Source organism: Musa acuminata, chromosome BXJ3-6, assembly GCF_036884655.1.
Source record: "Musa acuminata AAA Group cultivar baxijiao chromosome BXJ3-6, Cavendish_Baxijiao_AAA, whole genome shotgun sequence".
NCBI lineage: Eukaryota > Viridiplantae > Streptophyta > Magnoliopsida > Zingiberales > Musaceae > Musa > Musa acuminata.
The window spans coordinates 16,602,353-16,615,977 of NC_088354.1; the positions used below are offsets into that span (position 1 = coordinate 16,602,353).

General features: G+C 39.5%; 2 protein-coding genes across 2 annotated transcripts; both read right to left on the reverse strand.

Annotated features, from left to right (window-relative positions):
* Positions 1–3,057: 3,057 nt before the first annotated feature.
* Positions 3,058–3,459, reverse strand: LOC135641374 (TPD1 protein homolog 1-like). Its single transcript, XM_065156731.1, has one exon. It carries the CDS (start codon positions 3,457–3,459, stop codon positions 3,058–3,060), a length of 402 nt encoding a protein of 133 aa, XP_065012803.1.
* A 9,553-nt stretch (positions 3,460–13,012) lies between these two features.
* Positions 13,013–13,414, reverse strand: LOC135641375 (TPD1 protein homolog 1-like). The gene has a single exon (XM_065156732.1). The coding sequence runs from the start codon at positions 13,412–13,414 to the stop codon at positions 13,013–13,015; it is 402 nt and encodes a 133-aa protein (XP_065012804.1).
* Positions 13,415–13,625: the final 211 nt, after the last annotated feature.

Genomic DNA, 13,625 nt, shown 5'->3' on the forward strand with positions numbered 1-13,625 from the left:
GAGACATATTTTGCTACCGAGTCATGCTATTCAGGTTAAAAAATGTAGAGGTGATGTACCAAAGAATGGTGAACAAGATATTAAAACACTAGATCATAAGAAACATTGAAGTGCATGTAGATGACATGACAGCAAAAAGTTGGACAACCAAATCGCATTTGACAGACTTAGTGGAAACATTTTAAGTCTCAAAGATGTTCAACATGTGTCATAATCTTACTAACTGTGCTTCCGGAGTCAACTTGGGAAAGTTCCTCAGATTTATTATGCACCAAAGGAGAATAAATGAAAACCCCAAGAATGTGAAAGTTATATTAGAGATGTGCCACCACCTCGGTCAGTAAACGAAGTCCAATACTTAACAGGATGAATAACAGTGCTTAGTTGATTCTTAACCCAATCGGGTGATAGGTATCTGCCTTTTTTTCAGGCATTAAAGAATCTAAAGGACTTCCTACGGATAGAAGAGTATCATGAGGCTTTTGAAAGGCTAAAAGTCCACCTTGCCTAATTGCCACATCTCACTACCTCTACCTCGGATGAAACTCTAAGCCTTTACCTCATTGTCACCTAGGTGGTAAGGAAGCTTCATTCCTATTTTCAAGTGCGTGCTGTGTAAGCGATTACCGACCAATCACTCAGATAGGTCCTCTTTCCGTTTGATGTCTCAGGTTGACTATTAAGGTGGTCAGTAGAGTTGGATGAGTTTGAAATCCGATATGTTTCGAGGACTGCAATAAAGGCACAGGGGTTATTGGACTTTATTTTGGAACTATCTCACCCTTTGCTTGCGATCAACACCTATATCCCACCAGCATGGACATTATTCATGGATGGCTATGCAACCTCGGTTGGGGGTCGTGCCGAACCTGTTCTAAAAGGCTCGAACAAGCGAGCGTACAATTAAGCTCTCTGATTTGGGTTCAAATCTCTAATAAGGGTTGATCTAACTTTCAAAATAAAACTATGGAGATTATATTTTAATAAAAAATTTATTGGTTCCGAAAACATAAAGGGTAAATCAAACAACCAATCACAAAGAATAAGAGAGCAACTTAAGTGAATTCCTTGGGAGAGATAGTGGTTCATCGAAATGAAGATAAAAAATAAATTATAATAAAATTTCAATAGATAAAGACCACAGAGAGGATGAAAAATATGTAACACAAATAATCATAAAGAGAAGAATCATTGTAACAAAAGAAAAGCTTAACGTTACAAATGCAAGAAGTTTGGTGATAGGGTAAAATACTATTATCACTTTTTAGAGAAAAGGGGCATCTGAACTTGTTTTATGCATGCTAAATTGTTCAAGAATAAAAGAATGGACTATGGCACATGGTTAGTGTTAGTAGGAACCATACGATTAGTTTGATGTAAACTCATTATTATCGATTTAAAAGTTTTCAACACCCACAATCTCCATGCCTCCAATCGGAGCTCACATAGTTGAGATAACTACCATAAGAAACTACAAACAAGAAAAAATAGAGGATTTCGAGTGAAGACCAAACCTTTAAGGTGCTCGGGAAAGGATTGATCATGGTCAAGAAGCATGCACGCTAGAGACTAAATGGGTTTCAATCTCTATTTCCCTCTCCATCGAGGTATTTATAAGGGTCAATTTAATTGAACATTGGGTAAATTAGCTAGCTTAGTGAGACTCTGGTTCCCATTGGTGACTATGTATTTACAAAATACTGTCTCAGTTCATCATATTTAATTAGATCTTGGATGTGATTAGATTCCAAAGGAGGAACCAAATATGGACAATAGTAAAAGGATTTCATTCTTAAACAAAAATCTAATATTGGATTAACTTCGAAGCCTCCTATGAGATTGTCTAGTTTCCATTAATGAAATCTTCCTTATTTGAATGACATCTTCAATGCCTTAATTTTCTATCAAAGATTTACAAAATCAATTGGCCAAAAATCTATTATTTTTGGCTAATTGAGAGTTGACATATGAAATTAAATTAGCACCTATTGGACATCTCATGTCAATGGATCGGAGTTGATGAAGAAATTTACATTAGTAGATCATCTAAAGGAAATATTCCCTTATTAACTAACCAATGGTTATAAGAACAACAATATATAAAACAATTTTCTAAGATATGTTTTCATTCCAAACTTATTAAACAGATACTTACAGGTTTTAAATACCTATAGATTCAGACTACCATGATCGATGGAGGAGTTTTGTTAGATAAACTTGACAGTCTTTTGCATGAAGTGGGATATGATATACATGCGTCTACGATTCTTGACCAAAGTAGGGCAAAGGACATGAGATACAAACGCTATTTCCCTTCCGAAAAAAATTTGCCTCGTCTAAGATATGAATACACAATGTTAGTTTCACTAAATTAAATCGGTGATCAAATTTGATGTGATCGTATTATCACCAAAAAGAAGGCTCTCGAGACATTATCACAAGAAAGCCGAACACACAAAGTCCAAATCCCTTTTCCTAGTTTCATTATAAAAGTCCAAACCCCTCTTCAAAGGCTTTCGCCTTTGAAGGAGCATATGGATCAATCCCAAATGGACACTATTAATGATGAATCCCAAGCAACTATGGGTTCTCTTTCCCCAACTGAGTCCAGATGGGTTACTACCTAACCTGCTCATCTCAGAAGCTTCATGTAAGATCTTCAAATTCACACATCCTCAAGTACTTCAGACGGTGTTGATGATTCAAAGCTTGCTCGCTCAGTGTATCATTAGAATTAAAATGCACTAAAACGAAGCTGGAATCGGAACGACAAGTGCAATAACATTTCTTGACTACTCTAATTTTAGTTCCAATTACGATGTCCTTTAAATATTCTGCTTTGAATTGGACGTGTTTAATGATCTTCCCATCGTAAAACAATGCTCTCAATGCTGTCATCCAGCGAATGACGCACTTGCTCTGACCACTCACCACAGCAAAAGGTGCGTTAGTGCACTATCAAAGAAGCGGAAATTAAAAGCGTATATTTCAGCCATATCTACCAACAATATCTCCAAAATTGAGTGTCTGGTAATGAAAGCAGGTGAAGGTAGAGGTTTAGGCTGAGGGGACGCAGGTGGCGCTGGAAACAGCCATGGGGTAAGAGAAGGAGTTGGCGTACTGGAAAGAGATGGTTTCGCCCGGGCGGAGGGGGCGGCCGTCGTTGAGGAGGCAGTCGTTGATGCTGAGGCGGCGGAAGATGCTGGGGTTGATTTGGCGAGCGCTGCTAAACTTGCCGCAGCTTAGGTGGATTTGGCCCATGGCACACCCGTCTTTCAACGGGCAAAGATTCTGCACATTCACCGTGTACGTTGGGATCCCACTGGGCAGCGGCGGCGTCGCGTCTTGGTGCAACACGATGTCATCCATGCTGCACTGGTTTCCTATCCGATTTGTCGATTTGGAGGAAGAGGAGGAGGACGAAGACGTCACCGTTGCACGCAAACCACTAACACACATCAAGGTTGTACCTGATACAAGAAAATATGTATCATAATCTAAATAAGTATATAGGGATTTGAGTACGTGTGATTCTAATGTTTCAAGTAAGTTGCACATATTTTCATCAAACCAAATATGACAAATATTTGGTTGAAAAAAAAAAAATATCTAGCATATTAGATAAAGCTTAAGTTTGAATAAGATTGTATGGTCGATTATTAGTATAACTCTTTAGAATATATTATTATGGAATCAGAGATGAGAGAAGCAAAAAGTAAGTACAAAGAGAAATAGTTTGGTTTCACGCGTACCGAAGGTAAGCAGAAGGATTAGCGCTATAACAGTTCTCATCCTCAGCTGCTCCGGCGACATGCACCCTAACCCTTAGCTTCTTCTTCTTCTTCTTCCTCTTGATCCTTCGTTCGTATAAATGTGTAGTATGTGAAGGAAGTATTTAAATGTGAGTAATAACATAGAAAAACAAGCATAATGGGCAATATCTACTTGATTTGAACTGCACGTAATGTTTGAAAGGAGGAAATAGAAAATCATCACACCCTTTCCTTAGAGATGTAATTATAATAGGTAAATAAATAAATTATCAATTTAAAAAAGGAAAATATCTTAATTAAATTTTTGGGTGAGTAATTCGATCAACATTTCTATAATTTAGTCCAACCGATCGCAAATAAAATAAAGCAAGAGTGAAGAGGAAAAACTTGTCCATCACATCTCTGATTGGGTAAATTATCGCCTCTGATGCCTCTTGACTTAATCTACCATAGAGGCCACAAATAACAATAATTACCCCCTTCCAACTATAGTTGAACAAGGAATGGATAGCTGGCCTCCTTTTTTTGTTCGATTCTTTGGCCTTAAGAATGAGTGATTGCCGTGCCCAATTGGAGAGCAAACAGCTAATTGAACGAAGTCTACGGTCGATCTGTGACCCTAGATACTGAAGGTGTTCTTACCTTTTGCAAAAAAAACTCATCCATGAGTTGTCATGAAATATTCACAAGGCTACTTCTTATTGCCGGTGAGTCGATCACAAGTTTGGAGAAAGGCAAAAGAGAGAATGGAAGGGGGAGATAAGGGATGCTAAAGAAGTGCGCAGCCACCTAATTCTCCACAATGCCTTCCTCGTCACCATGGACCTTGCCTCCCGCGTCTTTCCTGAGAGTGCTCTCATTGTCATTAGTGAAAAAGAGTATACCATCAACTAATCGTCATCCAACATGCAACCACCATAAAGTGTCCACGATCAAAGGAGAAGACAATGTCACCCTCTGTCCACATAGGCAATGGTCCAAAATAGATAATTATGGTTTACGCACCCTCCCTTGTGGCCCACGTGGACAAAAGGTTATTAGAGGTGGTTAAAGACTACCTCCTTATAGAATATTTCATAAAAACATATTATCCCTTTACGATTAGGTATAAAAGCTCGTTTCCACTAAATTGAAAATGGGGCTTACCTTTTCTGGCTGCTCATGTCTATACTCATACCATTTGGATTATGAACTTGGGCTTCAAAGGGACCGGATCAAGACCTCTTTAGATCTCGGTCTTCATGTAGGTGGCACTGCGGGATCTTGGTGTTTCCACCTTAAGGCACTTTGGGCAAACCTATGCATACGGGTCCAGACCATGCCGGGTTGATTGGAATATCAATTACATCTTCCCTCATCATTTTGGCACTAGAATAAGGGACCGATATTACAAGAACTCTTGCCCATCAACTCTCTCAATGAACTTTTAAGAAAAGAGGCTTTGCCCTTGACCTATGGCACTTTCATCCGAGAGGAGCAACAACTACTTTTTCGTACATGGACATAACCACCTCGAAGCAAATGTTGATGAGGTACTGGCGTCTATTCATTGGCCTAGGCCTTTAAGCCTTGGGGATGACCTTGAGCCACCTTCTTATCCCCTTCAAGGTGTTCTTGAAAACCTCATCTAGCATATGTAGATGCTAACGAGCATGATATATGGCTCCAATTATGTCCTAGTTATCACAATAAATGATATTACTAGCTCAACCATAGTCACTGGCTCAATCGCTACCGGCATCGACACCAATCGAGTTTCCTGCATCTAATGTGGTGTCGATATCCTAGGAGCACCTGAGAACCATCAAACCACCAGTTGAAGGGGCACTTTACTCCCCAACTATGAAATTTTGTGGAGCACACCACTACTCTACCATGCCTAAATTTGAGACCTAGTAAATGGATTTATTAGGGGATTCTATTGAATCTTGAATTTTGATGGTGAAACCAATTGATAAGCGTTTATGATTTGATCTACGTTTTGAGTGATGTAGGATGCTTCGATCAGAGAGAGACAATTAAAGCGGGAAAAATCATATTGGGCCTGAGGAAAACGTGTTAGAAGATTAGACGTCGGGCCGAAGGATCGATCGACGTATCGTCAGAAGGCTTCGAGCCATAGATTCGGACATAGGGCCAATAAGAGCAGATATTGTGCCAAATCTATCGGAGTTGTGGAGGTCAAATGGCGGATTGAGCTTTAGGCCGCAAGAGAGGACGATGAGCCGAAGAATCTGACGAAGCGTCGATGGACCAATGACATGCCGGACAACATGATTCATGCTTAGTAATAATTGTCTAGATCGAAGTGTATTTTTTTGTGTGCAAGATTAACTATGATAGTAAGACATAAAGCAAAATGAAGTCCCGGAGTCAAGAACGCGATTTCGTTGGGAGTTCGAGAGTTCGTCGAAAATCCGGACGTTCGTCGAAAGTTCTGCCAGAACCAACCGAGAGGTCCAGAATCTTGCCAAAGAAGCTCATCGGAACTTACCAAGAATATCATCGTGAAGTCCAGGAGCTTGCCAGGAGTTCGTCGGAACATTGCCGAGAGATCGTCGGAAGTTCGCCGAAAGATCGCCGGAAGAAACCAGACTTATTTTTCTTAGAATATGTCTTAGGAATCATAGTTAGCATCTAATTAGATTTGGAATTGGGAGGTAATCCCATCAACTCTATTAGAGGCCAACTAGGCCCAAAGTTGTGCTGGTTTGGGTCGGATTCAAGGCCCAACCAGGGTGCTGAAAGCTTTGCCGGCGGTGGCAACGCATGGGGAACAACACCCTAGGAATTCTGGGCGGTGGTACTATCAACAGTGAATGCTACCAATGGTGGTACCACCTAGGAATGGCGGTGGTACCGTTAGTACCTAGGATTCTTCGATCAGAGAGAGACAATTAAAGCAAGAAGAATCATGTTGGGCTGGAGGAAAACGTATCAAAAGATTAGACATCATGCCGGAGGATTAGTCGACGTATCGACAGAAGGCTTCAAGCCATAGATTCGAGCATCAAGCCAAGAAGAGCAGATATTGTGCCAAGGATATCGGAGTTGCGGAGGTCAACTGGCCGATTGGACAATAGGCCACGAGAGAGGACGATGCACCGAAGAATTGGGTGAAGCGTCGATGGACCAATGACATGCTAGACAACATGATTCATGCTTAGAAATAAGTTCAATTGAGAGCAAAAAGAAAGGAAACTCTATTGTAATTGTGTGTGAAACTCATCTCAAAGTTCTAAGTGTTGGAATAGTTTGAGAGAGGAGTAAGTGGGGGTGTAAGGGTTATCTCCTAAATCCGGTAAATGGAGAATCGAGTTGTAAAAGGTGGTTGGTCTTCGCCTATTGAAGGAATACCGATAGTAGATGCTGGTGGCCTCGACGGAAGAGGAATCGGCGGAGTGGATGTAGGTCACGACAACCGAACCACTATAAAAATATGGTTTGCCTTTCATTTGTGTAATTTACATTAAACTGCAAACGGCCTTCTCATTACTTGGTACGCTCTTCTTATTGCTTTCATAGTTAAGTATTTTTTAAATCAGTTTTATCGTACAAAATAAAATTTCCATAACCGACATAATTTTTACCGCTGCACTAATTCACCCCCCCCCCCTCTTAGTGCCGACTCGTTCCTAATAGATTCCATATGGATCCAACTATGAAACATGGATCGATGTTTAGAGGAGATGTAACGAGAGTTTAAACAATCCAAATGGGAAGTTTTGGTCAACCCCAACTTAGGTTGATCGCTATTGACCCAGAAAATCTAAGAAAATGTCGATTCCAACAAACTTTCACCTCCCATCATTAGAGGCATTCGATGGCATTATCGACTTGATGGGGCACATTATAACTTTTCATGCTCAAATATAGTTGTATGATACTTTGGATGCCCTGATGTGTCACACATTCTCAACCATATTAAGATGTCCAGCACAAGAATGATATGCTCGCCTGAAGTTGCTTTTTGTTGGTTTAAATTTGAACTTCACTTTCTTGGAAATGTGCTCCCGAGACCATTAACAACAATGCTTCTTGGACTCAGACAAAGGAAGGAAGTGATGCTTGTTGACTTTGTGACATGCTTCACTAATGAATTTCGAGATACAAGTGATGCCCATCAATTGCTCATAAAAAAGACCTTATGATGGGGTTTAAGCCCTCTCATCTCTTTTACTCATTAGCGAAAAGTCACCAATAATGATACCAAAGGTACTTTTGAGGACTAATTAATATATTGCTACCAAGACAATGGTCTCTAGTAAGCGTGAGGAGTTAGGCAAGATGCCAAAGTTGAAGCAACTATAATCCACTATAACCCAGAGGTCACCATGGCAAAGGAGGAACGAATGACCCAAGTTATCTCACTCAAGGTATGAGCTAACCCCCGTAAATTTGTTTAGAACTGAAGTTTTTCTATAGATAAAAGAGAAAGGGCTCTTAAAAGACTCTCACCCAATGAAGACTCCATTAGCAAAAAGATATGGTTTCAAATACTGCGAGTTCCATCGAGATTATGACCATTCCATGGAGGATTGTTGTAACTTGAAAAATCATATATTGACAAATTTATATGCTAGGGACACTATGATCGGCTCATCCAAACACGTTGGAAACCCACACCCCGGCTTTAGGAGTCATGAAGAGATAGATTTACATCATCATTGGTGGACCTGCCTTAGGGCGAGATAGCTCCTCAAGTTGTAAAGCTTATGTCTATGCCACCATTGAAAAGATCCTAAGGATAAAGGGTGACCTTGAGATAAACTTCAAGAAGGAAGAGATAGAGAACCTTGACCTGAACCTTGATGATGCCTCAATAGTTTCAATAAAGATAATCAATGCTTTGGTGAATAGATCATGATCAACACATGTAGCTCTACCGTTATCCTCTACTTTGATGCTTTCCAAAAACTCGGGTTCTCGACTAATAACTATAACCCTATGTTTTCTTCATTTATGGGATTCATGAGCAATTTTATCTCCCCTCTTGGGACCATGAAACTGCATGTCTTATTCGGAGATGAGTATTACTCCAAAATAATGCTAGCTAGATTCCTGGTGGTGGATATCTATTTAGCATACAATGCAATCATAGGTCATTCCATGCAGAACAGACTAAGGGCAATGGTGTCGACCTACCACATGGTGTTGAAGTTCTAGTGAACAGGGTCATGATTGACATAGGTAGCTCTATCGATATCCTTTACTTTGATGCTTTCTAAACCTCAAGCTCTCGACTAACAACTATACCCCTCTAACTTCTTTACTAACAAAATTTATGAGTGATTCTCTCTCCCACCATAGGACCGTGAATCTGCATGTCATATTCGAAGATGAGCATTATTCCAAAACAATGTTGGCTATATTTATGGTGGTAGATATCCCCTTAATATACAACGCAATCATAGACCGAACCACATTAAATAGCCTAAGGGTGGTGGTGTCAATCTTTAACACAGTAATGAATTTTTTAATGGGAATTGGAATTGGGGAGCTAAGAAGTAACCCAAGGGAGTCGTGCTAGTTCTACCTGACGGTGATCTCTCTATCGAAGAAGGCTCAGTCTAAAATGCCACCTATAGACACCAAAGGCTTCGCCCAAGTCCACCTCACATCCTAAACTGATGGAGCCGCTGATTGAGGCTGCCCTAAACAAGGCTAGAATTGATCGAGTTGTCAAGGTTGAAATGACACTTCCTAAAGAGAGACAAGTGCAACTCATCAACTTTCTTTAGGAGAACACCGAGGTATTTACGTGATCACTGAGAGGCATGTTAGGAATCGACCCCAACGTAGTTCAACATCACTTGAACATTATTTCGAAGGCAAGTTAGTGAAGCAAAGGCCTTAGAAGTTTGCTCCCAACCACTAGTAGGTAATTTCTGATGAGGTAGATAAGTTATCAGGAGTTCGATTTATTCTTGAGATGCAGAACCCCCAATGGTTTGCCAATGTTATACTCATTCAAACGTCCAATGAAAATTGGAGGTTGTGTGTTGATTATACCAATTTCAATGAAGCATATCCAAATGATAGCTATCCACTTCCTTAGATTGATTAGGTTGTTAATTCTACCTCTAGTCATAAGCTCCCCATTTTTATGGAAGCATTCTCAATTTATAATCAAATCAGAATGGCATGAGAGGATCCTTAACACACTTTCTTTTTCACCGAATGAGACATATTTTGCTTCCGAGTCATGCTATTTAGGTTAAAAAATGTGGAGGTGATGTACCAAAGAATGGTGAACAAGATATTAAAACACAAGATCGAAAGAAACATTGAAGTGTATGTAGTTGACATGATAGTAAAAAGTTGGACAATCGAATTGCATTTGACAGACTTAACGGAAACATTTGAAGTCCCAAAGAACTTCAACATGTGCCACAATCTAACTAAATGTGCTTCCGGAGTCAACTTGGGAAAGTTCCTCAGATTTATTATGCACCAAAGGGGAATAAATATAAACCCCAAGAATGTGAAAGCCATATTAGAGATGTGCCACCACCTCGGTCAGTAAGGGAAGTCCAATAGTTAATAGGGTGAATAACAGTGCTTAGCCAATTCTTATCCCAATCGGGTGATAGGTATTTGCCTTTTTTTCAGGCATTAAAGAATCTAAAGGACTTCCTAGGGATATAAGAGTATCATGAGGCTTTTGAAAGGCTAAAAGTCCACCTTGCCTAATTGCCACATCTCACTTCCTCAACCTCGGATGAAACTCTAAGCCTTTACCTCATTGCCACCTAGTTGGTAAGGAAGCTTCATTCCTATTTTCAAGTGCATGTTGTGTAAGCGAATACCAACCAATCACTCAGATAGGTCCTCTTTCCGTTTGATGTCTCGGGTTGACTATTGAAGTGGTCAGTAGAGTTGGATGAGTTTGAAATCCGATATGTTTCGAGGACAGCAATAAAGGCACAGGGGTTATTGGACTTTATTTTGGAACTATCTCACCCTTTGCTTGCGATCAACACCTATATCCCACCAGCATGGACATTATTCATGGATGGCTATGCAACCTCGGATGGGGGTCGTGCCGAACCTGTTCTAAAAGGCTCGAACAAGCGAGCGTACAATTAAGCTCTCTGATTTGGGTTCAAATCTCTAATAAGGGTTGATCTAACTTTCAAAATAAAACTATGGAGATTATATTTTAATAAAAAATTTATTGGTTCCGAAAACATAAAGGGTAAATCAAACAACCAATCACAAAGAATAAGAGAGCAACTTAAGTGAATTCCTTGGGAGAGATAGAGGTTCATCGAAATGAAGATAAAAAATAAATTATAATAAAATTTCAATAGATAAAGACCACAGAGAGGATGAAAAATATGTAACACAAATAATCATAAAGAGAAGAATCATTGTAACAAAAGAAAAGCTTAACGTTACAAATGCAAGAAGTTTGGTGATAGGGTAAAATACTATTATCACTTTTTAGAGAAAAGGGGCATCTGAACTTGTTTTATGCATGCTAAATTGTTCAAGAATAAAAGAATGGACTATGGCACATGGTTAGTGTTAGTAGGAACCATACGATTAGTTTGATGTAAACTCATTATTATCGATTTAAAAGTTTTCAACACCCACAATCTCCATGCCTCCAATCGGAGCTCACATAGTTGAGATAACTACCATAAGAAACTACAAACAAGAAAAAATAGAGGATTTCGAGTGAAGACCAAACCTTTAAGGTGCTCGGGAAAGGATTGATCATGGTCAAGAAGCATGCACGCTAGAGACTAAATGGGTTTCAATCTCTATTTCCCTCTCCATCGAGGTATTTATAAGGGTCAATTTAATTGAACATTGGGTAAATTAGCTAGCTTAGTGAGACTCTGGTTCCCATTGGTGACTATGTATTTACAAAATACTGTCTCAGTTCATCATATTTAATTAGATCTTGGATGTGATTAGATTCCAAAGGAGGAACCAAATATGGACAATAGTAAAAGGATTTCATTCTTAAACAAAAATCTAATATTGGATTAACTTCGAAGCCTCCTATGAGATTGTCTAGTTTCCATTAATGAAATCTTCCTTATTTGAATGACATCTTCAATGCCTTAATTTTCTATCAAAGATTTACAAAATCAATTGGCCAAAAATCTATTATTTTTGGCTAATTGAGAGTTGACATATGAAATTAAATTAGCACCTATTGGACATCTCATGTCAATGGATCGGAGTTGATGAAGAAATTTACATTAGTAGATCATCTAAAGGAAATATTCCCTTATTAACTAACCAATGGTTATAAGAACAACAATATATAAAACAATTTTCTAAGATATGTTTTCATTCCAAACTTATTAAACAGATACTTACAGGTTTTAAATACCTATAGATTCAGACTACCATGATCGATGGAGGAGTTTTGTTAGATAAACTTGACAGTCTTTTGCATGAAGTGGGATATGATATACATGCGTCTACGATTCTTGACCAAAGTAGGGCAAAGGACATGAGATACAAACGCTATTTCCCTTCCGAAAAAAATTTGCCTCGTCTAAGATATGAATACACAATGTTAGTTTCACTAAATTAAATCGGTGATCAAATTTGATGTGATCGTATTATCACCAAAAAGAAGGCTCTCGAGACATTATCACAAGAAAGCCGAACACACAAAGTCCAAATCCCTTTTCCTAGTTTCATTATAAAAGTCCAAACCCCTCTTCAAAGGCTTTCGCCTTTGAAGGAGCATATGGATCAATCCCAAATGGACACTATTAATGATGAATCCCAAGCAACTATGGGTTCTCTTTCCCCAACTGAGTCCAGATGGGTTACTACCTAACCTGCTCATCTCAGAAGCTTCATGTAAGATCTTCAAATTCACACATCCTCAAGTACTTCAGACGGTGTTGATGATTCAAAGCTTGCTCGCTCAGTGTATCATTAGAATTAAAATGCACTAAAACGAAGCTGGAATCGGAACGACAAGTGCAATAACATTTCTTGACTACTCTAATTTTAGTTCCAATTACGATGTCCTTTAAATATTCTGCTTTGATTTGGACGTGTTTAATGATCTTCCCATCGTAAAACAATGCTCTCAATGCTGTCATCCAGCGATTGACGCACTTGCTCTGACCACTCACCACAGCAAAAGGTGCGTTAGTGCACTATCAAAGAAGCGGAAATTAAAAGCGTATATTTCAGCCATATCTACCAACAATAACTCCAAAATTGAGTGTCTGGTAATGAAAGCAGGTGAAGGTAGAGGTTTAGGCTGAGGGGACGCAGGTGGCGCTGGAAACAGCCATGGGGTAAGAGAAGGAGTTGGCGTACTGGAAAGAGATGGTTTCGCCCGGGCGGAGGGGGCGGCCGTCGTTGAGGAGGCAGTCGTTGATGCTGAGGCGGCGGAAGATGCTGGGGTTGATTTGGCGAGCGCTGCTAAACTTGCCGCAGCTTAGGTGGATTTGGCCCATGGCACACCCGTCTTTCAACGGGCAAAGATTCTGCACATTCACCGTGTACGTTGGGATCCCACTGGGCAGCGGCGGCGTCGCGTCTTGGTGCAACACGATGTCATCCATGCTGCACTGGTTTCCTATCCGATTTGTCGATTTGGAGGAAGAGGAGGAGGACGAAGACGTCACCGTTGCACGCAAACCACTAACACACATCAAGGTTGTACCTGATACAAGAAAATATGTATCATAATCTAAATAAGTATATAGGGATTTGAGTACGTGTGATTCTAATGTTTCAAGTAAGTTGCACATATTTTCATCAAACCAAATATGACAAATATTTGGTTGAAAAAAAAAAAATATCTAGCATATTAGATAAAGCTTAAGTTTGAATAAGATTGTATGGTCGATTATTAGTATAACT

Coding starts and splice junctions, on each gene's coding strand:
- LOC135641374 (XM_065156731.1), bottom strand. CDS start 3,459: ATGTGTGTTAGTGGTTTGCGTGCAACGGTGACGTCTTCGTCCTCCTCC.
- LOC135641375 (XM_065156732.1), bottom strand. CDS start 13,414: ATGTGTGTTAGTGGTTTGCGTGCAACGGTGACGTCTTCGTCCTCCTCC.